This window comes from Cucurbita moschata, unplaced genomic scaffold (assembly GCF_002738365.1).
Source record: "Cucurbita moschata cultivar Rifu unplaced genomic scaffold, Cmos_1.0 Cmo_Scf00037, whole genome shotgun sequence".
NCBI classification, from domain to species: domain Eukaryota; kingdom Viridiplantae; phylum Streptophyta; class Magnoliopsida; order Cucurbitales; family Cucurbitaceae; genus Cucurbita; species Cucurbita moschata.
The window spans coordinates 740,361-761,712 of NW_019268553.1; the positions used below are offsets into that span (position 1 = coordinate 740,361).

The window sequence follows — 21,352 nt, forward strand, 5'->3', positions numbered from 1 at the left end:
CGTGGAAATAAAATGACAAGGACTTTTGGGATGAAATAAAATAAAAGAGGTACTATATTTTTTTTTATTTAGAAATATATATTTTTAGCAATCTTTCCTCCCTCCATTTTTTTCTGAAAAAGCTCTAGTTCCTTTGAATTGGTCGTCCTTGTTTCCCTCGAATTCAGCCCATTATGTCCAAAATTGGAGCTGATCCCAGTTGTGATTCAGAGTTCTCTGCCACATTTGGATTCAGATTTCTGATGTATAAATTTGGTTTTGTAGTTAATCACTGGAAGCCTTTCATCTTGTCCCGTCGCATTCGAATTAATCTGGCAGACAAGGCTTCGGACGGCTTGGGGTTCTAATCGCCCTTGTTTTTTTCCTGGTTTCTGGGGTGAATTCTTTCTTTTTTTTCCTTCTCCCGAAGTTCGGATCGAGTCCATCTTGTAGAAGAGTAATTTGCTTCGTAATGGCTTTCACAGGAACGTTGGATAAATGCAAGGCTTGTGATAAGACTGTTTATGTCGTTGATTTATTGTCTCTTGAAGGAATTCCTTACCACAAGCATTGCTTCAAATGCAGCCACTGCAAAGGCACTCTTTCGGTTAGTTTCTCTCAATTTGAAATCATCATTTCGTATTAGAACACTCGATTTTGGCGGATTTGATCCGAGTTCGTTGTCTATTACAGATGAGCAGCTACTCATGGATGGATGGTGTCCTGTATTGCAAGACTCATTTCGAGCAACTCTTTAAAGAATCTGGAAATTTCAGCAAGAACTTTCAAAGTAATACACATTTCTTTCCATTCTTCTATTTGTTCCTTTTTTACTTTTCCTTCATTTCCTGACATTCTCTCATTTTCATGGTATTGAATCACAACAGCCAAGCCTTCTGAGAAGCAGAGTGAACTGGTAGGCTTCCACTCTTTTCATTTTTCTTAGTTTTAGAAAACAGAAAAACTGCAAAATTCTGGTGTTTTACAATTTCATATCTAAGCTTATTAGGATTAAGTCTAAATTTTCTTTCAAATCCTGATTTTGAATGTCATTCCTAATAATGTTGATAAACACAAATTGGTCTGGGAATTCTTGTTCTGTACCTGTATGGTTGTGATTTTGTTTCAATTTAGAGCTTGATAGTTCATGAAATTTGAAGCTTGTGCTCTCCAGAAAATGCTATAATTTTGATACAAATTTCATAATCTTTGACAGACAAGGACCCCCAGCAAACTCTCCTCCATGTTCTCTGGAACTCAAGATAAATGTTCTGTTTGCACCAAAACAGTTTATCCATTAGAGAAGGTCTGTAGTTCTTACCTTTCTTTGATATCACATTGTTACTGGGTTGCTGTTGTCTGATTGAAACCTGCCACTTCTCAAAATTGTGAAAGAAAACTCTGCAGCTTCTCAAATGTGGATGGGAATAAGATATAGAACGGGTTTGTAATGACTTTTTAAGTTCGTATAGAGGCGTTTCTTGAATGTAACAACGTTGTTCGTCTGTTTTAGTTTGAAAGAAAATGTTATGGTTCAGTTTCCAAAGCAAATTATCTGTGATTCGATCCGTTGTTTTACGTAGTTCAAAAAAAAATGTTTTGTTTTATGGTTCAGTTTTCAAAGCAAATGATCTGTGATTGATGCGTTACATCTAGGTTCGTATATGGCTTGAGAAAATTGAAAATTGAAATGTATATATGGCTAAACAGGTGACTCTGGAGGGGGAATGCTACCACAAGAATTGCTTTAGATGTGCTCATGGTGGATGCCATTTGACACACGGTTCATATGCTGCTCTTGATGGAGTATTGTACTGCAAGCACCATTTTTCTCAGCTGTTCATGGTCAAAGGCAACTACAACCATGTCCTTGAAGCTGCTGCAAACAAGAAAAACGCCACACCCCCGGCCGATCGCGCCGAAGAAGATGCCGAGTCTCAGCCTCAATCCGAGGATCATGCAGTAGAGCAATCTTGAAATGCCTTTTCTGCTCTACCAGCATTTGAGAATTCTCTTCTTCTTCTTCTTCGCTTCATTCTTCTTATGAAACTACCAAATTTATTTTCTACTGGGAAAGAGAAACCAAAACCTTCACCATTTGTTTTTGTTCACATTCACATTGACTTCCTATTTATAATGTTGTAATTCAAGGCCCTATTTGTCAGCCTTGTACACACAGCTTTCAAAGAATTGCACCATAGTTTCTGTGTGAATGAGATGCTGGAATAAAATGCAGATCTTACCTGCAATTTCAAATATCACCAAATACATTTTGCTACCCATTCCATTACATGCTATTTACCATTTCGTAGTTGTAATTCGACCCACTTTCTCCACGGTTTAGATGAGGTAAGTATGATATAGAACTGTAACAGCCGAACCTCACTGCTATCAGATATTCAATTCCTATTTGTTGATTTGATTTTGTTCGGTTCTGACAGTGCCACGCTATTATTTTTACATGGCTAGTGTCTCGAGCATGGGTCTCTGCTTGCTCCCTTGTACTGGTAGCTCGAGATACTTTATTCCCCTTTTTTACTTGTTATTAGCAGTCTAATTTTTGTCATTGAGTTGGTTTGATATCTTAGCATATTCCCAGACAATATTCTGTGAACCATTTTGTCCCTATTCTTTCATGTCTTCTTATATCTCAGTAGACAGCTTTGGATTTTTGTTGTTAAATCAAAGTTTGTAGTTACCACACGATGGAGATTCAAATGTTTGATCATGTGGTCATGCCCAAGTCCACCGCTAACAAATATTATTTGCTTTGGCCTGTTATATATGGATGTCAGCTCCACGATTTTAAAATGCATTTGGTGTGGGATCTCACAATCTAGCCTACTTTGAGACTGTCTTTATTGGCATGGCACACTAGCCACATCTCACAATCCAACCTCTTGGAGACTACCGTCTTTATTGGCACAATGGGCACACTGGCTCGTTATTTGTAATAGCCTAACCCACCGTTAATAGCAGGTCCTGGGTTGTTTCCACCGTTAATATTGGGTTTTCAATTTTTTCAAATGAACGATTTGAAGACCTATTGATTCTAACAACTGATTGCAGAGTTGATCATTTGGACCTTTCAATTCATAGATGTGGATCTCGGACCTATGAATGGGGATATTCCCGAAATTCATAAAGAAAAAAGGAAGTGAGTTAGACAAAAAGAGAAGAAACTTGGACAAAAAGAAACGAAGTGACTTAGACAAATCTTTTTTATCGATAACCTCAGATTAATCAATCGAATATTGATTAATACGTAATCGAGCGAACACTACTTGAAAATGAAAATGGCTCTTCTGCTCAGTTGTATCTATATGCATTAGGATCTCGATTCATGGATCTCTCGGTTCAAATCAAAATAAGAGGATCCGCTCTTATTTTAGCAAGAGAGAGGACTTCTTTAAATACCTCCATGCAAATTAATTGATTAACATGCCAATTAAATATTTAAAAAAAATGTCAAAATAGTATTAGAAATGTCATAAATACACATAATTATTTTTCTAATTTTATAAAATTGAAAAAACTTACACATTATGAAAATTGAGATTTTCTAAAAAAAAAAAAATTAAATTAATAAATAAACATTTGACATTGCCTTTTGAGGTCTTATCCTATGGTCCTAGTGCCCTTACGGTATAGATGAGTTTCAATATAATGAAAATTTTTCTCCATATTTAAATTATCCTAATAATATATATTTAAAATAATTTATGTATATATATTTATAATTAAAAGTAGATTGGATAATTAAAGTAGTTGTAAAATACTAAACTCGCCCTGTCGCTGACAGGGAGCTTCCTTCACTTGATCATTATGCCTTTTATTAGTCGACTGCGTATCACGCGCCTAAAAAGCGCGCGTGTCTTCGTGCCTTTCATTCGGAATATCCAACGCCCCGCAAACGAATCAACGATGAGCCCGTCGACCAACGAAGGGCCATTTCTGTAAAATCGCGAGAAATATCAAAGAGCAGCTGGTGGCTTTTCTCGGCCGAAACTTTCATTTTCCCACCATCCAAACAAAACGCGAATTCACTACAAATTTTCTCTCATTTGTTTCCATTTCTGCATCTCCCGGACTGTCGTAGCCGGAGCTTCGTGTTCTATCTGAGTTTCTCTGCCGCCGACGTTCACCATTGTTTTCTCAGCCTTCAGCATCGGTTTGTTCATCCTCTGTTGAGAAATATGGTTTAATAAAATATGGTTTAATATGTCTGGATAGTGCGTTTTCGGATAGAAACGTCTTGCGAGTGTGTATTGTTAGCTCGTGTGTTGTTATTACTTGTTTTTTTTTTTTTTTTTTTAATCTGCCGGCTGCGTTTTGGATTTGATTGCATTACTATGTTGTTTTGTGCTCCGTGTGAACAGTTGTATGTGTCTATGATTGATTCGTTTGAATTGAATGCACGAGTGACCGATCGGATGAATGGAATGACGTTCATGTTTTTCACTTAACCCGCGTGCTTGTGGTTTTAGGGTTGTGTCATTGTGTGGTTAATGGTTTGTATCCACATTTCATGTGCGGTTCTTGGTTTTGTTTGACCAGGTGTTTGGCTGAATGATTGCACTGTTGGTACGAGTATGTGATTGAACACTGGGTGGTTTTGGAAGGACCTGTCTCATTTTCCTGTAAACATGGATTTATCTTGTCATATTTGGAAGCAAAATGTGTTATGTGGTAGTGAAAGAACGCATTGCAAGACGTTGGATCAGTTTGGCCTCAGATATGTGCTTAGAAGTAGAGCTCTTGATGCCAAGTTGAGTGGTGGTTCAAGAGTAATTTATAAGGTGCCTAATAACAGAAACAGAATTGTATCTTCTAGCGATTCCATTCACTTGAGTCTGGTTTGTGGTAGCAAGTTTGATGGTGCCTTGCAAATTTCTAAGCACAAGCGATTCTTGAACTGTAACTATAATGGTAGAAAGATGGGGATGGTTCATTCAGAGTGTCAAAGCAACGATTCTTTAGCATTTATTGATGGAAATGGCAGAAATATGGAATATGTAGATACTGGTGATGAAGGATCCAGTTCTGTGCCTACTGATGGTGTAGGGTCAGCTGGTTCCAGAGAAGCCGGTGGAGAAGCAGAAGCAGTAGAAACGGTTGCACCAACTGTTGATGAGCTTAGAGAATTGCTGCAAAAGGCTATAAAAGAACTGGAAGTTGCAAGACTTAACAGTACCATGTTCGAGGAGAAGGCCCAGAAAATATCAGAAACAGCAATAGCTTTGCAAGATGAAGCAACCCATGCTAGGAATGATGTGAACTCTACTCTTGATTCTGTACAACAGATAGTGAAGGAAGAATATGCTGCCAAAGAAGCTGTTCAAAAAGCTACCATGGCTCTTTCATTAGCAGAGGCAAGGCTTCAGGTGGCAATAGAGTCAATGGAGCTGGCAAAAGGAGGAAATGATTTTCCGGAAACATCAATAAATAGTGAGGGGGAGATTGATGGCAAGGATGAGCAAGAAGTGTTGTTAGTTGCTCAGGAGGACATCAAAGAATGCCGGGCAAATTTGGAAAATTGTGATGCGGAATTGAAGCGCTTACAGAGTAAAAAGGAAGAGTTACAGAAGGAAGTGGACCGGTTGAATGAGTTGGCTGAAAAGGCACAATTGAATGCGTTGAAAGCTGAAGAAGATGTCGCAAATATAATGCTTTTGGCTGAGCAAGCTGTTGCTTTTGAACTTGAGGCTGCCCAAAGGGTTAGTGATGCTGAAATAGCTTTACAGAAAGTGGAGAAATCCTTGTCAAGTTCTTTTGTCGACACTTCGGAAATCACACAGGGGTTAAATGTTATTGAAGAAGTTGAGAATGAGGATAATAAGGCAGTTCCAGAAATATCTGGTGATATTGCTGTTGAAATGGATAGAGATTTACCACTTAGTGGTGATTCCTTAGTTATTAAATCTCTACCAGGTAGCTTTTCAGATTCTGAAGACTCTGATCAACCATATTACTTAAGTGATAGCGAGAATGGAAGATTGAGTTCAGACTCCTCTAAAGAGGTTGAATCTGGAGCAGAGAAGTCTATTTTGAGTCAAGCAAAAAAGCCGGAAACACAGAAGGATTTGACCAGAGAAGGCTCACCTGTAAATTCCCCAAAGGCTCTATTGAAAAAATCTTCTCGCTTTTTTTCAGCATCATTCTTTTCCTTTGCAGTTGATGGGACAGAGTTCACTCCAGCATTAGTCTTCCAGGGTTTCCTGGATTCCACGAAAAAGCAATTGCCAAAGCTAGTTGTTGGAGCAGTACTATTCGGAGCAGGGTATGTGCCAACATATTCTTTATCATTTCTGTATTCACTTCTCAAAGAGTGTTAAGGCCCATAAAGATAATTCTTACAAGTATATTGCTTACTGCTCGCTATAGCAAAGCATATTTCATCTTGCTGTTGAAGGTATTTCAATAGTATTCTCCTTCCCCAGGAATCTTAGAAAGAAGAGATTCTTACGTCCCATTTGCATTTCAAATTGTAACTGTAGCTTACACATCAACCATGTTAAAAAAGAAAAAGTAATAAGCTTTAGAAAAATGCTGCCATGTGAAAAACACACTGGCTTCATGAGCTTGAAATATACCTATTGGTATATTGGCCTGTGTGGACCATAGTATGCTCTTTCGTTTTGTTGTTGTGTACAGAGAAGAGATTGCTTCTTATAGTCACTAGATGTTGAAATTCATCACAGGATTGCTATCTTAGGAAATCGAGCAGAAAGGAATTCTCTTATGTTTCAGCAGCCTGATGTTGTCACTACTAGCACGGATGAAGTTTCCTTGAATACAAAGCCTTTATTTCAACAATTAAGGAAACTTCCTAAAAGAGTGAAAAAGTTAATTGCAAAGCTTCCCCATCAAGAGGTGTGTACTCTACTCGTTGCTTCCTTTTAGAGTTGAAATTTTTGGCAGTAACTTTCAATGTCATCTTCCATTAAAAAAATTTCAGGTGAATGAAGAGGAGGCTTCACTGTTAGATGTGTTATGGCTGTTGCTTGCTAGTGTTATATTTGTACCAACATTTCAGAAACTTCCTGGAGGTGAATAAGTTTTGCATGCTTTTCTGTATAGATCTGAGTTTCCTACCTGCCTGCTTGCTTGCTATTTTCTTTTTAAATGTTCTTAGGTTGATTGCTTCGAAGTTTTTGGTTTCATGAATATCAACGTCACATGAAAACTTAAACTTCTACTTGCCACTGCTGCACTCATCTTTGTGCGAGTCTACTATGCTATTGTGACATCAACTCTGTTTCGTTAAAAAAATGAAAAAACTATTTGTGCAGATTAAGATAGGGCTAGGTTTGTAGGTTTCAAACTCTTTTTGTTGGAGTTGTAGACAGTGAAAATGTTGCTGGCTGTTTCACGATAAATTGTGTATATGCATTTGGGTTAGTTTATGTAAGGCTTTTTAGACAAGTTTATTTACGTCTTTATCTCTGTGTTTTCAACCAATGGTGTATTTTGTCCAATGTGCTGTATAGGAAGTCCTGTCCTTGGATACTTGGCTGCTGGCATTTTAATTGGGCCATATGGTCTCTCCATAATTCGTCACGTGCATGGAACAAAAGCAATTGCTGAATTTGGAGTTGTTTTTCTCCTGTTCAACATTGGCCTGGAGGTGATCCTTTTAATTGAGTTGATTTCGTTTCTATTCCTTTATTCATTTACTTGCGTTGTACTTTTAAAAGATTGAACCCAAGTTATTGTTTTTTCAGCTATCAGTTGAGAGGCTAAGTTCCATGAAGAAATATGTATTTGGGTTAGGGTCTGCACAGGTGATTGTGAAATTCAATTCTTTGATGTTATGGGGCCTAGCTGACCCTTGCTTTAGTCTGTAAATGATCTACCATGAGTATTTAACCCTATTCAGAAATGCAGGTTTTGGTTACAGCTGTGGTGGTTGGCTTGGTTGCTCATATTGTCTGTGGGCAGGCTGGCCCAGCTGCAATTGTCATTGGAAATGGATTGGCTTTGTCATCCACTGCTGTTGTCCTTCAGGTATGAACATGGTATAAGTATTTTCTTGACATTGTGGCATTTTCTTTTATTGTACTTAAACATTTTCACTTCTTGGATAATAAATTTTTTATGTCTGTAAACTGTGGTATTGCTATAGTTCTTAACTTTGACTTCTTTTATCTGAATCTATGCTCAAGGATAAAATATTCGTCCCTGTTCATTGCTTATCTTTATTTGTTAATCTCGTGCAATTTTCCAGAATTTTACTTTTTCTTGGCTGCTAGTGAGAATTGCCACGACTTATTATCCCCAATGTTGAAGAGACAAGGAAGGAAAGAGCATCGACCAATTTTTGTGATCCCAATATGCTAGAATTCTCAGTTTTAAAAAAATATACTCGAATTTTCTCACTCAGAGAATACAAGCAGTTATTATTATGGTTGCTAATCAGATGAAGTTTCATTATTCATGCTAATAGTCTAGTTTTGGTATTCTTGAATAATAAATATTACGACAATATATTTTCTAATTCTCAGTGTTCTTTAATGTATATGGTCCAGTAACTTGTTTTCTCTAAAGTATTCTACTGTTACTTTTTGGGCTCTTTGTTAACCTAAACCACCATTTGATCTTGACTTGAAATTTTCCAGAATTTAGCCAAATATTAACTCTCTTCGTGATTGATATTGTAGCCTATGAACATATATGCCTACATGAGACTTTTTGGATGATGTCAGCTTCGTTCATGGTCTCTTTTTGCAGGTGTTGCAAGAGCGAGGTGAGAGCACTTCACGGCATGGGCGTGCCACATTTTCTGTCTTACTATTCCAGGTATCTTGATTATTTCAATTGCATTACATGCATTTAGACCACAATTGCCAGGCGGGGTGATTTTATATCACAACCTACTTGTCTGAAAATGAATAGGATCCTTGCAGACACAAATACTCAATCTCATTTGGCTTTTTAGTTTACTGTGGTCAAACGTACATGAACTACTTGAGAAGCGTGAAAATTTTGAACTGACTGCACAATATGCAACGTATAGCTTATAGTTTCCATTCTCTGCTTCGATCTAACATCAACGGGAGTCTTTGTTATTATTTTTTTTGTTTTTTGGGTGGGGGTCTGTGGCCCCTATGTTGAATTAACTAACTTACTTTTGAATTTTGTGGCTGATGTGGAAAATCTGTAATATTGTATGTCCTCTGCGCGGTTGCTCCCATGATTAGTTTCTGTGTTTTTTGGAAAAGTAAAATTTTACATCAGAATCTTTTGTTTTTACTGTTGTTCAGGCTTCAAGTTAACTTTCTTTCCCTCGTTTCCAGGATTTGGCTGTGGTGGTTTTGCTGATTCTCATACCTCTAATTTCACCTAATTCATCCAAAGGAGGGGTAACAACTTCTAATATGTTGATTTTCCAGCGCTTTTTTTTTTCTTTTCTTTTTTTCCTAAATATGGCTGTGACAGTTATTTGATAACCTTATTACTCTGTGATAGAGTTCAAATTTAGCACTCCCTTGGCGCTCTCCCTTTGTTATTTTTTCCGGAGCCTAGTGTTAGATATCTATTTTATAGACTACTAATGAAGTAGTGTTTGCTAAATTTGGAGTCTTGGATATAGTGGTAATTTCCCATGGACTAAAGAAAAAAAGAGTTATGGATACGATGGGCTGTAGCCTATAACAAACAATAAGAGAATAGTATTTAATATTAAGCACCATTTTCCATTGTATTCACTATTTAAATACGTCTTCAACCATTTTAATTGCATGTTTGATTCTAGGAGCCATATTTTTCACGATTTCTAAAAAAAATCAAAGAACACACAAGTACACCACAGCTAGAATTAGACTCCACATAATAACTTACAATGAAAATTAAACCTGCATTTTTTTTCTTAGAAAAAGAGGTTGCTCCTCTTGCTATCTCATGTACTTGTTAGATTTTTTGTATCACACACGCTACTTGGTCTTCTACTTGTGTTTTGGTCACTGGTTGGATGCATTATTTTTCTTATGATTAAAACCATAAAATGAAGAGGACCACAGAGGAGCAACTTAAATGGCCAATGGTGAATTTCAAAATAACTGGAAAATGTTATAATAAATTAGTTAAATAAAAAATAAAAGTATATAAAAGATAGTGGTACAAGCAATCTATTGAGTGGTCTTGGTAAAGAAATTTTTGACCACCTATCCGGACAAGTTTATTTGATTCCAAAAATGTTACAGTGTTAGTGGCAGTCCCTGTTTCAAAACCTTGTGAGGATAGAGGATTTCTGGTTTAAAGAAGGAAAATAAGATCATTTGTTTTTTTTTTTAATTTATAAATATTGATAGATTTTCTTAAATAAAAGATGTATAATATAAGGTGCTGTTTGTATGTTAATCTAAAATTTTATTTACTTGACGACTTGTACATTTGTATTTGTCTTCTTTTCACCGCTTTCTGTTATAGATGGGAATCAGATTCGAGGTTTCCTACACTAATATTAGTTTTATTTCTTCAATCATCTTATGCTATTTATTTGGACCTAAATTAATGACTTTTACATTTTAGGTGGTTAAACTTATTACGATGTGTAAACTAAAATAAAAAATCTATACACCATACTCTTTTTCAGATTGGTTTTCAAGCCATTGCTGAAGCTCTCGGCCTGGCTGCTGTTAAGGCAATAGTTGCCATTTCTGCCATAATAGCTGGTGGGCGCCTGGTAGGTGGTGATTCTATTTCTTACTAGCGCTGAAGCTCTTATCCTCCCTGTTGTAGTCTTTCTTCAGGGATGGAAGGATGCTCTTTTGGAAAAATATGATCTCCTCTAGAACGTTACTGTTTCTAAAATACCTGATTGTTAAAAGTCATCATGTGATTTCAGTTCTTATGTGCAGTCATTCTTGTTGAAGTATTAAAAACGTGGGTGTTCTTGAGATTTTATGATCATCCCGGTCCTTTTCTGGTAGTCTAAGAAACACCACCAAAAGTGCTTTAATTCGCCTTTCATTTTCTACTTATTTGTGTCATGGCTGACTGGTGTCTGCTGATTTCATCTCTATGTCCCCCTCTCCCCTTTCTTGCACGTTTTCTTTCCAATACATATTTTCTACCTAAAAGTTATCAATACAACATTAGAAATACTGAGAAAACTTCCCTCTGGACTGTTGAGCATTTCAAGTTTAGAAAGTATTTCTCGAAACCACATTTTCCTTTCAAATAGTTGATTTTAAACTGGATAAGAATTTACCTTACCAGGTACCGTCATGACTTTGAAATGAATCTTCTGAAGAGCTTCTGTTAGACTCTTGCATTGCAGCACATTATTTTATTACTTAAAACGACAATCACTTAAGATATCAGTACTACATCTCGTGCTTTGTTTTCTAATTTCTTCTTGTTTTTTCTCCTCCTAATTACAGCTACTACGACCAATTTATAAACAAATAGCTGAAAATCAAAATGCAGAAATATTCTCTGCCAACACTCTACTTGTCATTCTGGGAACAAGTCTACTTACTGCCAGGGTACTGCTTTGCACTCTCTAAGATTCTTTTTCAGTAACTAACTGAAATAATACTTCATTTGCTCATCTCTTTTTTTTTTTTTCCTTTTCTTTTTGGGTTCAATTTTTTGCATCCTTTGAGAGTAGGCCGGACTATCAATGGCACTGGGTGCCTTTCTAGCAGGTTTACTGCTAGCAGAAACGGAATTCTCCTTGCAGGTTGAATCTGATATTGCTCCATATCGTGGCCTTCTATTGGGTCTCTTCTTCATGACGGTAGGTATTTCATGTTGGATACCTTTTCAGAACAGTTAATGCTTTTCAGAACAGTTAATGATGCCCTTCTATTAGACTTTCTAGGACGGCCCCCTGATATATTAGGTTCGGTGGTAGTATACGATTTTTTTTACAAGAGGCATTATTAGAAAATACATATTAAAAAAAAAAGAAAAGAAAAGAAAAAGGAGAGTCGCCGGGAGAAGATAAGACATCCTCTTATTTGCCAAAGCCAAAGAAATTGCAGTAAGATTTTCAAAATGGAACAGCGAGAAGGTAATAATTACTGCATATCCTATAGGGTAACCTTATCAGAGTTTTTTTTGGACCATATGGGACAAATGAAACAACCGCCTTTTTTGTGACTAGGAGAGGTCCTTTAATAGCTTTCTTGATTCATTACATTTTCTGTTCTGTGGCTCAGTGTAAAAGTTACTCTTTCTTTTAAAAAATTGCTCTCTTATTTTTCATCCTATTGGAATCTTTTTTATAATTCGGTGGGTTTTGACAATCTGCCCTTATTCGTAATTTCATGCCGTCAATGAAATTGAATTTCTTAAACAAAACAAAAAAAAAAAAATCCCTGAAATTATAGCTGTTTCTCCTTAAAAAAAGAAAAGAAATCCCATGTTTCTCAAAATGGAAAACAAAGGAGAACAAATTCAAGATTTTATAGCTAAAGAACTCGATCTATAAGCTGGGAAACAACTTCAAGGAAAAATGGTCTTGAACTTTCAACTAGCAACCAACAAATTCTTAATAGGAAATTATTAGTTTAAATTCTTGCAATGTTATTTTCTTCATTATCAACATGTTGGGATTTGTAAACGAAACTAGTATTTGAATGCACCAAGAAAAGTTATTTGGAGTCTCCAACTATGAGTAGCTGAGAGATGCACTACTAAACTGATATATTTTCACAATCAAGTGAAGGTACACTCTGTCACACTACAACGTTGTGAACAATTGATTGAGCTTCATATTGAAGTTTTCTAATGAAATCTAATAGATTTTTATGTTGGTTGCACTTATAACATTGCTTTTCTGTTTTGAGATTTGTAGTCATTAATTTACCACATTTTCCTGGTTATTCTTTTTACTTTCAGGTTGGGATGTCTATCGATCCAAAACTTCTTCTATCTAACTTTCCAGTTATCATGGGATCTTTGGGACTTCTTATTGGTGGCAAGACTATATTGGTTGCCTTGGTTGGTAGACTTTTTGGCGTCTCAATTATATCTGCGTTAAGAGTTGGGCTGCTTCTTGCTCCTGGTGGAGAATTTGCTTTTGTGGCGTTTGGTGAAGCTGTCAATCAGGTTACGTTCACGATTAACTGTTGGATTATGAATTTGAATGCTTAGCTTTATTACCCACAAATAACTTTTCCAGCTATCTTTTGATTTTTGAGAAAACATTTATTGCAAGACCAAGGTTGCTAGTTTTCTCAAAATGCCAAAGATTAGAACTTTTCTAGTAATTCTTTTTGGTAGTTGTAATTATTTTCCGGAGGCCTATTTGTGTCATTTTGGCCTTGTTGTTTGTAGGGTGATTCTTCTGCTTACATTTCTCTTATGATAGAGATCTTTTAGCAAAAAAAAAAAAGAAGGGATAAAGTTGCTAATTTGTGTTTTCTACAGGGTATTATGTCTTCTCAACTATCCTCTTTATTATTTCTTGTTGTGGGAATTTCAATGGCCCTTACGCCGTGGCTGGCTGCTGGTGGTCAGTTAATTGCTTCTCGGTTTGAGCAGCATGATGTTCGGAGTTTATTGCCTGTTGAAAGTGAGGTAAAATGCTATCATGAAAAGAGATTTCCCTTAAAAGTTTGATTCCTTAGGAAAGTTTTCAGGCGTAGTTTGACATTTCTCATTGAGTTTTCTATGACATTAATTTGGTAATTTGAAATAGGACTTCACTTAATATTTATACTTATTGCAACTTATATAAATGAGAGGAAGGTGCTCTACTTGTTTGGATGTCTTCACTTTGAGATGATTATCTTTTTCTTCGGAGGTTGATTAGATTGATTAATTAGGTCATCTATTGATTGAACTGTGTAGAGTAGCCCCGAAAGAATTCACCATGTATTGACCCAATAATCAATGGAGAAAGCTAGACCTGCGATTGACACTTATCCTGAAATACAAAATACCTACAATATTCTAGGCCTTTATTATAGAATCATACAGTTATCTTGTTAAATTAGTGGAGCGTGGAGATGCGTGCAATCTAGCTCCAATATCCACCTTTTAAAGGTTTCTTCCTAGGCTAGGCACATATTGATAGTGCCAAAGAAGTTGACCATTTATCATATTAGGTGAATACTGTTTTTTTAGCTCTCTGTTTGAGGTCAATTTATCATACTATTAAAGCAAAATTTAATTTTGCTTCATGACATTATAAGTTAGTCTACTTACAAACTAACCCTGGCATTTTTTGTTTTTTTTGGTAATCTCCTCAGACTGATGATTTACAAGATCATATCATTATTTGTGGATTTGGACGAGTTGGTCAGGTCTGCTTCTTGTACATCGTTGCTAGATATAACTTGTTCTAACTCTTACTAAGAGGTTTCGGTATATTATTAATATGGCATTTGGTACAAAAATTTACCTTCTTTCCTTGTCACCCTCAGATAATTGCCCAGCTTCTGTCAGAGCGACTGATTCCTTTTGTTGCCCTTGATGTGAGGAGGTATGCGGCACTAGAAAATAAAATTTCTTTACTGGCTTTACTGAACAACTAAAGCATGTCTTATCCCGTGTATATGCATGACAATGACATGCTTTCCTTGGAAGAAAATATATGCATCATTGAAGTTTGTTGACCCGATTTAAAGCACCCACCATTAAACCATGTATTTTAGTATACTTTGCGGTCGTTTATTGCCTCTTATATTCTAATGCAGTCAATTTTAAGTTTTAGTAAAATCCTCATGAAATATGGTATGTTTCTAAGAAGAAACTCCTTTACAAAGAACTAGACATCAATTTATAATCAGTGTCAACTATTTTACCAGTAAAGAATAAATGTCAATCTGTGGATCATCTTCGAAGGCACTTTTTAAAACTTTTTATACATCATTCATTTGTGTTTTGCTCTTTCAGTGATAGAGTGGCTGTAGGACGTGCCTTAGACCTTCCTGTGTATTTTGGAGATGCAGGAAGTCGAGAGGTAAAGAATTTCATATGAGAAACTACTTTCTTGACTTTCTCTACTCAAGCATTAGTCTCTTTTCATTACATGGATAAAAAGTTCCGTTCGGTTTCGTTTTTTTTGTTTTTTTTAAACTAGGTTCTACATAAAGTTGGTGCTGAAAGGGCATGTGCTGCAGCAATAACACTGGATACGCCAGGTGCAAATTACAGAACCGTTTGGGCTCTGAGCAAGTATTTCCCTAATGTTAAGACTTTTGTTCGAGCTCATGATGTTGATCACGGCCTTAATTTAGAGAAGGCTGGGGCTACCGCGGTACTATTTTTGAACTCTTACTATATGATGCCGAGTCTTCAAATTTTAAAGCATGAAATGTGATGCCCGAGTATTAAAATTTTTAAGCTTGGTGTGTTTCTTTTCTTGTGATTGAACGCGCCCAATCTATTCCTTGTGATGGCTTTCGCTTTATATGACTTGAAAAGGATCAAATTGAAGGATAATGAACTGTCTAGTTCATATTATGTGACAAATTTAGTGTCATCTTTGTCTATGCTGGACAACACTTGCAGGTAGTTCCCGAGACGTTGGAACCAAGCTTGCAGTTAGCTGCTGCTGTTCTTGCTCAGGTAATTGCATTATTATGATAAAACAATCACTTGATTGTTTGTAGTATTATTCTCAAAACTTAATGGATTGTTTTCCTTTTTAAGGCTAAACTACCCACATCAGAGATTGCTGCAACAATTAACGAGTTTAGGTCTCGGCATTTATCCGAGCTTACCGAGGTACTTTGTCGTAGTTGTTTCCACATACAAATCTATGATTGATGCATAAGATATGGGTGATGGGTGGAACTTGAACTTACAGTTGTAGTCTACATTTGTAGCTATGTGAAGCCAGTGGAAGTTCACTCGGATACGGGTTTTCTCGAATCATGAGTAAACCGAAAGTTCAAACCTCTGATTCCTCGGACGAGAATCAAGTCACTGAAGGAACACTGGCCATATGATATCAGTGGTCCATGAGTTTGCAGGCAAGACAAAGAAAGAAAGAAGAAGAAAAAAGGTTGATTTGCTATAAAAGTGTACAGAAGAAACTTGGTGTTCGAAAAGAGGGTTAACAATAATAAGTGTTGTTGATCACCACATTTTGTTCTATAATTTTGCTTCATTTTACCCATCAAGATGCTCTGCTTGGAACTCTTTTAACCCTCTACTACTACCACACCCATAGGAACCACCACTATTCAAATTACACTCCAAATTTTGATCTATCACTCCATATTTTGTTAATTATTATTATTATTATATATAGCCTGCATTTTTTGACATTATTTCCCGATTTTCTTCTTCTTGTACGTCAAATAACATCAAAAGTGTTGGTTTCGGAAGGTGGAATGGAATGTCTAATGTTTTTTCACCTAGAGAACTCATTGGATTTGTTGTGAGCAGAACGAACAGGGTGTGCTTTGGAAGAAGCGATATGTTACCGAGCTGTATTATTGAGAATAACAAAAGCATCTCTAAATACTCAAAGTTTCATATTGGAAGCAAATTTTCAAGAAATTGCTCGAGTTTTAGCAAAAGCCGCCCTCCAAGGTCGTATCGATTGGTTGAGAGGTCTGAAAGAGAATGTTTTTCTAGGAGTGGCAAATGGTGTTTCTCTTTTTGGACCTTTGAATTCACTAATACCAACGAAGGACCAAGAAATCACCCGACCCCGTAATTTATTTTTAGGTGTGAGGTGTTCGTGATTTGAGTTTAGAGTTGAGTTGAGCAATACATAGGTTAGTTTTTTTATATAATTTTTTATTAAAATTAAAATGTTATTGTATACGATATTTATTTATTTATTTTATGCGTTGAAATAAGATTTATATCTTAATTTCAATATATATTTAAAAAAAACTACATTCCAAGTCTAATTCAAATAAATTTTATTTTTCAATAATTAAAAAAGCAGCCTCGTACTGGGTACTGTTGAGGTTAATAGTCCGTGTTCGCGCCTCTAGGGATTTATTTTCTTTTAGCCCACCCGTCCCGCTCAATACCTCACTCTCAAGAGTCCCGCGCCGGCATTCCTCCGCCGTACTCTCCGCCGTCCTCTACGTCGGTGCCTCCCCTCCTCCGCTCTGTAGCTCTATAGTACCTTTAGCAAAACGTGCAGATTTTTCTTACGCCATTTTCTAATGGCGTCATCGATGAAATTCACAGATTGCTCTCCTTGCGCCACTGTCCGTCTTGTTCCCTCTACTCGAACCAGGCTTCGGAACTCCGATGGTGCTGGTCTCTTTCAACGTCTTCTTGGCCTTTCTCGCCCCGCTTTTCCTAGAACTTTCGTTTCTCGATCTTCCACTTCAATTTTGCCCGTCATCTCTGGTATGCGTCTCTCTGTGTGCCTCTATTCGTGTTTGTTTATGGAAAACTATAGTGATGATTTTTTTTATTTAGAGTTTCATGTTTTGAAGATCTTGCTTCTCATTTTCATCTAATTTTGCTTCTTGAGCTTGTGGAAACTCTGGAATATTTTTGCGTTGATTTTAGGCTACTTGCAAGCTATCTAACTTCCAGAGTAATTGATGCTGAAATGGTGTTCAATTGTTTTAGTTTTATGTTTGCTTTGCAACTTCTAAAGAACTTATGTGTGTAGAAATCAGATTGATTTTTCTTTCTTAGAGCAGCGGATAGCTTCTTTTTTTCTTTTTCTTTTACTTGCAAAGGATTCTGGACTCTAATTTTCTTTTTATTTCAGCTTCAATATCAACCGAGGCGACTGCGGAAGTGATTGATGGAAAACTGGTGGCGAAGCAGATTAGAGAGGAGATTACTGCCGAAGTATCTCGAATGAAGGGTGCCATTGGTGTTGTTCCAGGCTTAGCAGTCATCCTTGTTGGAGATAGGAAGGATTCTGCAACTTATGTACGAAATAAGAAAAAAGCTTGCGAATCTGTGGGTATTAAATCTTTTGAAGTAAACTTACCTGAAGATTGTACCGAGCAAGAAGTACTCAAGTATATATCCGACTTCAATGATGATCCATCTGTCCATGGCATCCTTGTTCAGTTACCTTTGCCTAAAGTATGTTTACTAGAACTTCATTTCTTTTGTCAAATAATGATCTTATCGGAATTTACTATACTATCTTAGCATATTACTAATGGCACTCTAATTTAAATTATCTGTCATCTTAATAAGCCGTGTTCTATGCAAATTTATATGATCATCATGTCAAAAATTATATGCTTCTTGACTTTATGTTTTCGTTGATTTGGCAGCATATGAATGAACAGAATATATTGCATGCTGTTAGCATTGAAAAAGATGTAGATGGATTTCACCCACTAAACATCGGTCGTCTTGCAATGAGTTTGCAGAACCATTGTTTGTTCCATGTACGCCAAAAGGGTGTATTGAATTGCTGCATAGATATAACATTAGTATCAAAGGGAAGAGAGCTGTTGTAATCGGTCGAAGCAATATTGTAGGAACTCCAGCTGCTCTTTTGCTTCAAGTGAGATTTTGTTCGTTAATGTCTTATATGTTTATCATTCTATCAACTCCATTTATTGACTTCAATACCCACAATGTTACTGATTTAGATTTTGTCTTGTAACATTTGTCATCTTGAGTAGGGAGAAGATGCAACTGTTAGCGTTGTTCATTCTCGGACCAAGGACCCCGAAGAGTTAACAAAACAAGCTGATATTATCATCTCTGCAGTTGGCAAAGCCAATATGGTTAAGGGCAGTTGGATCAAGCCTGGAGCAGTTATTATTGATGTTGGAATTAACCCAGTAGAGGTGAGCTAAATAGCTTTTTGTGGGAGTGAGTTCTCTCTATCCCGATATCGTTTCTTATCTGAAATTACTTCGACACTAATTTATATCGATTTCATCTTTGTGGTGTGTCTATGATCATATGGCAAAACTGAAATCTTGTAGCTTGTTTTGAACTACATTCAATATTTCACTCTTGTTGTTATCATCATTGTGTGACAGGATGCAAGTAGCCCTCGTGGGTATCGTCTAGTTGGAGACGTTTGTTATGAGGAGGCGATCAAAATTGCTTCAGCCATTACTCCCGTACCCGGGGGAGTCGGGACAATGACGATAGCAATGCTGCTCTCCAACACACTTACAGCAGCAAAAAGAACACACAACTTCCAGTGAAACTTCGGAAGTTTATTATGATTTTACAGAAAGCTTCCCTTGGCAAGGACTAAGCGGTGAAATAACCCCATGTGAGCACACTTCTTTTCAAGTCATTCTAACCTTTTTTTTCCTCTTTAGGGAGAATGACGTGGAAATTGTTGTGTTTTAACCACAGGAACACATTTTGTAGTTGCATTTAGAAATAAATGAACCAAACTGATCTAAACAGGAATCAGCTGGTCTGTTTGGCTGAGTTATTAGTCTGTTTCAATTTAGGACAGCTTGATGGAAATAATTTGCAGCCATTTATTTGAAATGAATCTACTCTGATTCACAATTATATTTGATTTACTTTTTACGTTAATTTTTGTAATCATTCAATTATTGATCTTGGATTTGTTGAGTAATCATTCAATTATTGATCTTGGATTTGTTGAGTAATCATTCAACTATATTTAATGTTAAAAAAAAATCTATTTTTACCCATTAATTGGTTAGGTTTTATCTATTTGGAATGAAAATGACATAATACGAAATTGATAGAATATAATTGACGTAGGTGCATTCTTGTTGGAAGGAGCGTGAATTCCCAGGCCAACATGAACTACAATAAGGATCTTTGGTGAATGCGTACGTGGGAAGAACAATCGAACAAGCTCTTTTATGAAAAGACAAGTAAGTGCTTCTATCTTCTTAACTTGAAATGACAAATAGTTTGAAGATAAAACCTTTTTTTCTGAAATATCTTATAAATAATTTCAAAATGTACCTAATAGCTAACAGAAACTAACACAAAACTATAATACTAAAAAAACAGATATATCATTATGGGTCAAAATATTAGTAACTATTTAGAACAGTAGTTTGAAATAGAAACCGAAAAAGAGAAAGAGAGCACATATTTGGGACAAATAGTGATTGGAAATGATATAGCATTCAGTGTGCTTTATTCCAGCTTCTCCTCTCACCGAAAGAAACTATGGTACATTGTGTTTCCATGCTCCAATGGGGCATAGAAATAATGTGTTGAATTGCCTTAAAACAAACCCAAATTGGTTACAAACCAACCTTGAAAGCAAAAAAGATAGAAAAAAAATAGCTCAAACAACAACAAAAAATAAGAAAAGTTAAGGACTCCCAAACTCTGGTGCATGGAAGCAGAATGAAGGCATTTTAAGTTTCTCCAGCCCCTTCCTCGGACTGAGCTTCGGCGTTGCCCTTGGCCTCGTCTTCCTCCGCTGATTCGGGCGGCGGCGTGGTGGCCTTCTTGTTTGCAGCAGCTTCAAGGACATGGTTGTAGTTGCCCTTGATCATGAAGAGCTGAGCAAAATGATGCTTGCAGTACAACACTCCATCAAGAGCAGCATACGAGGAGTGTGTCAAATTGCACCCACCATGAGCACACCTGAAGCAATTCTTATGGTAACATTCCCCCTCAAGAGTCACCTGAACCATACTTTTAATTATCCAACAAATCTACTAACATTCTACCTATAATTCAACAAAACAAAACAAAACCAAATGAAGAACTATACACCTTCTCCAATGGATAAACCGTCTTCGAGCAGGCCGAGCATTTGTCTTGAGTTCCAGAGAACATGGAGGACAGTTTGCTAGGAGCCCTCGATTGCTACACATTTTGAAAGTTACCAAGCTACGTAATAAATATCGGAATTGCATTCTATAGTAAACTAAAACATGAATTAAAGAAGATATCTTATGCTTTCAAGCATGTTCGGGAGTGATCTTGAGAAATAACGATTCTCAACAGCATTGTAATATATCACGTTTCAAATCGTTATGGAATGGTCAAGAATGGAAACATACCATATCATTTTGCTTCTCGGAAGGCTTGGCTGTTGCCAAAAATATAATGAGAATGAGAAAATGATAGAAAAATAGGTAAAATGATAAGAGATGGAAAAGAAAAAACATTACAAGTTTGAAAATTCTTGCTGAAATTTCCAGATTCCTTGAAGAGTTGTTCAAAATGAGGCTTACAATACAAGACACCGTCCATCCATGAGTAGCTACTCATCTGTTGTGAAAGACGACTCGGGTCAAAGATGGATCATATCAAACGAAAAAAAAGAACGAAACGTGTAATTGAAACGTACAGAAAGGGTGCCTTTGCAGTGGCTACATTTGAAGCAAGACTTATGGTAAGGATTGCCTTCAAGGGAAAGCAACTCAACCACATAAACAGTCTTATCACAAGCCTTGCATTTGTCCAATGTTCCAGTGAATGACATCTTTATTCCTTCTCGATTTTTCGTCTACAACAACGAACGACTCGAACAGACAACGAACGACTCGAACCGAAA

The 21,352-nt window shown here is 36.5% G+C and overlaps 3 protein-coding genes and 1 pseudogene across 3 annotated transcripts; 3 read left to right on the plus strand and 1 right to left on the minus strand.

Annotated features, from left to right (window-relative positions):
• On the plus strand, positions 1–2,247 carry LOC111432043 (LIM domain-containing protein PLIM2c-like). Its single transcript, XM_023068833.1, has 5 exons — positions 1–586; positions 673–769; positions 867–895; positions 1,196–1,285; positions 1,690–2,247. The coding sequence occupies exons 1-5, from the start codon at positions 452–454 to the stop codon at positions 1,954–1,956; spliced, it is 618 nt and encodes a 205-aa protein (XP_022924601.1). The 5' UTR covers positions 1–451; the 3' UTR covers positions 1,957–2,247.
• Positions 2,248–3,874: 1,627 nt separating this feature from the next.
• Positions 3,875–16,211, plus strand: LOC111431943 (K(+) efflux antiporter 2, chloroplastic-like). The gene is made up of 21 exons (XM_023068673.1): positions 3,875–4,150; positions 4,537–6,259; positions 6,681–6,852; positions 6,938–7,028; positions 7,470–7,606; positions 7,704–7,763; positions 7,867–7,986; positions 8,710–8,778; positions 9,276–9,341; positions 10,574–10,663; positions 11,364–11,468; positions 11,594–11,722; positions 12,829–13,038; positions 13,360–13,509; positions 14,184–14,237; positions 14,358–14,416; positions 14,830–14,896; positions 15,017–15,193; positions 15,448–15,504; positions 15,589–15,663; positions 15,765–16,211. The coding sequence occupies exons 2-21, from the start codon at positions 4,626–4,628 to the stop codon at positions 15,885–15,887; spliced, it is 3,645 nt and encodes a 1,214-aa protein (XP_022924441.1). The 5' UTR covers positions 3,875–4,150; positions 4,537–4,625; the 3' UTR covers positions 15,888–16,211.
• Positions 16,212–16,875: 664 nt separating this feature from the next.
• On the plus strand, positions 16,876–19,375 carry LOC111431885 (annotated as a pseudogene).
• Positions 19,376–19,905: 530 nt separating this feature from the next.
• On the minus strand, positions 19,906–21,280 carry LOC111431888 (LIM domain-containing protein PLIM2c-like). Its single transcript, XM_023068608.1, has 5 exons — positions 21,146–21,280; positions 20,967–21,066; positions 20,856–20,884; positions 20,566–20,658; positions 19,906–20,474 (listed from the first exon to the last, which is right to left on the minus strand). The coding sequence occupies exons 1-5, from the start codon at positions 21,278–21,280 to the stop codon at positions 20,202–20,204; spliced, it is 630 nt and encodes a 209-aa protein (XP_022924376.1). The 3' UTR covers positions 19,906–20,201.
• Positions 21,281–21,352: the final 72 nt, after the last annotated feature.

Bases quoted from the DNA above. Each gene is read 5' to 3' on its own strand.
- LOC111432043 (XM_023068833.1), top strand. From the start codon at position 452: ATGGCTTTCACAGGAACGTTGGATAAATGCAAGGCTTGTGATAAGACT. The intron at 587-672 runs GTTAGTTTCTCT...TGTCTATTACAG, and splicing joins ACTGCAAAGGCACTCTTTCG to ATGAGCAGCTACTCATGGAT. The intron at 1,286-1,689 runs GTCTGTAGTTCT...ATGGCTAAACAG, and splicing joins CAGTTTATCCATTAGAGAAG to GTGACTCTGGAGGGGGAATG.
- LOC111431943 (XM_023068673.1), top strand. From the start codon at position 4,626: ATGGATTTATCTTGTCATATTTGGAAGCAAAATGTGTTATGTGGTAGT. The intron at 14,417-14,829 runs GTATGCGGCACT...TTGCTCTTTCAG, and splicing joins GTTGCCCTTGATGTGAGGAG to TGATAGAGTGGCTGTAGGAC. The intron at 15,664-15,764 runs GTACTTTGTCGT...CTACATTTGTAG, and splicing joins ATTTATCCGAGCTTACCGAG to CTATGTGAAGCCAGTGGAAG.
- LOC111431888 (XM_023068608.1), bottom strand. From the start codon at position 21,280: ATGTCATTCACTGGAACATTGGACAAATGCAAGGCTTGTGATAAGACT. The intron at 20,659-20,855 runs GTATGTTTCCAT...CAAAATGTGTAG, and splicing joins CCGAGAAGCAAAATGATATG to CAATCGAGGGCTCCTAGCAA. The intron at 20,475-20,565 runs GTGTATAGTTCT...AGTATGGTTCAG, and splicing joins CGGTTTATCCATTGGAGAAG to GTGACTCTTGAGGGGGAATG.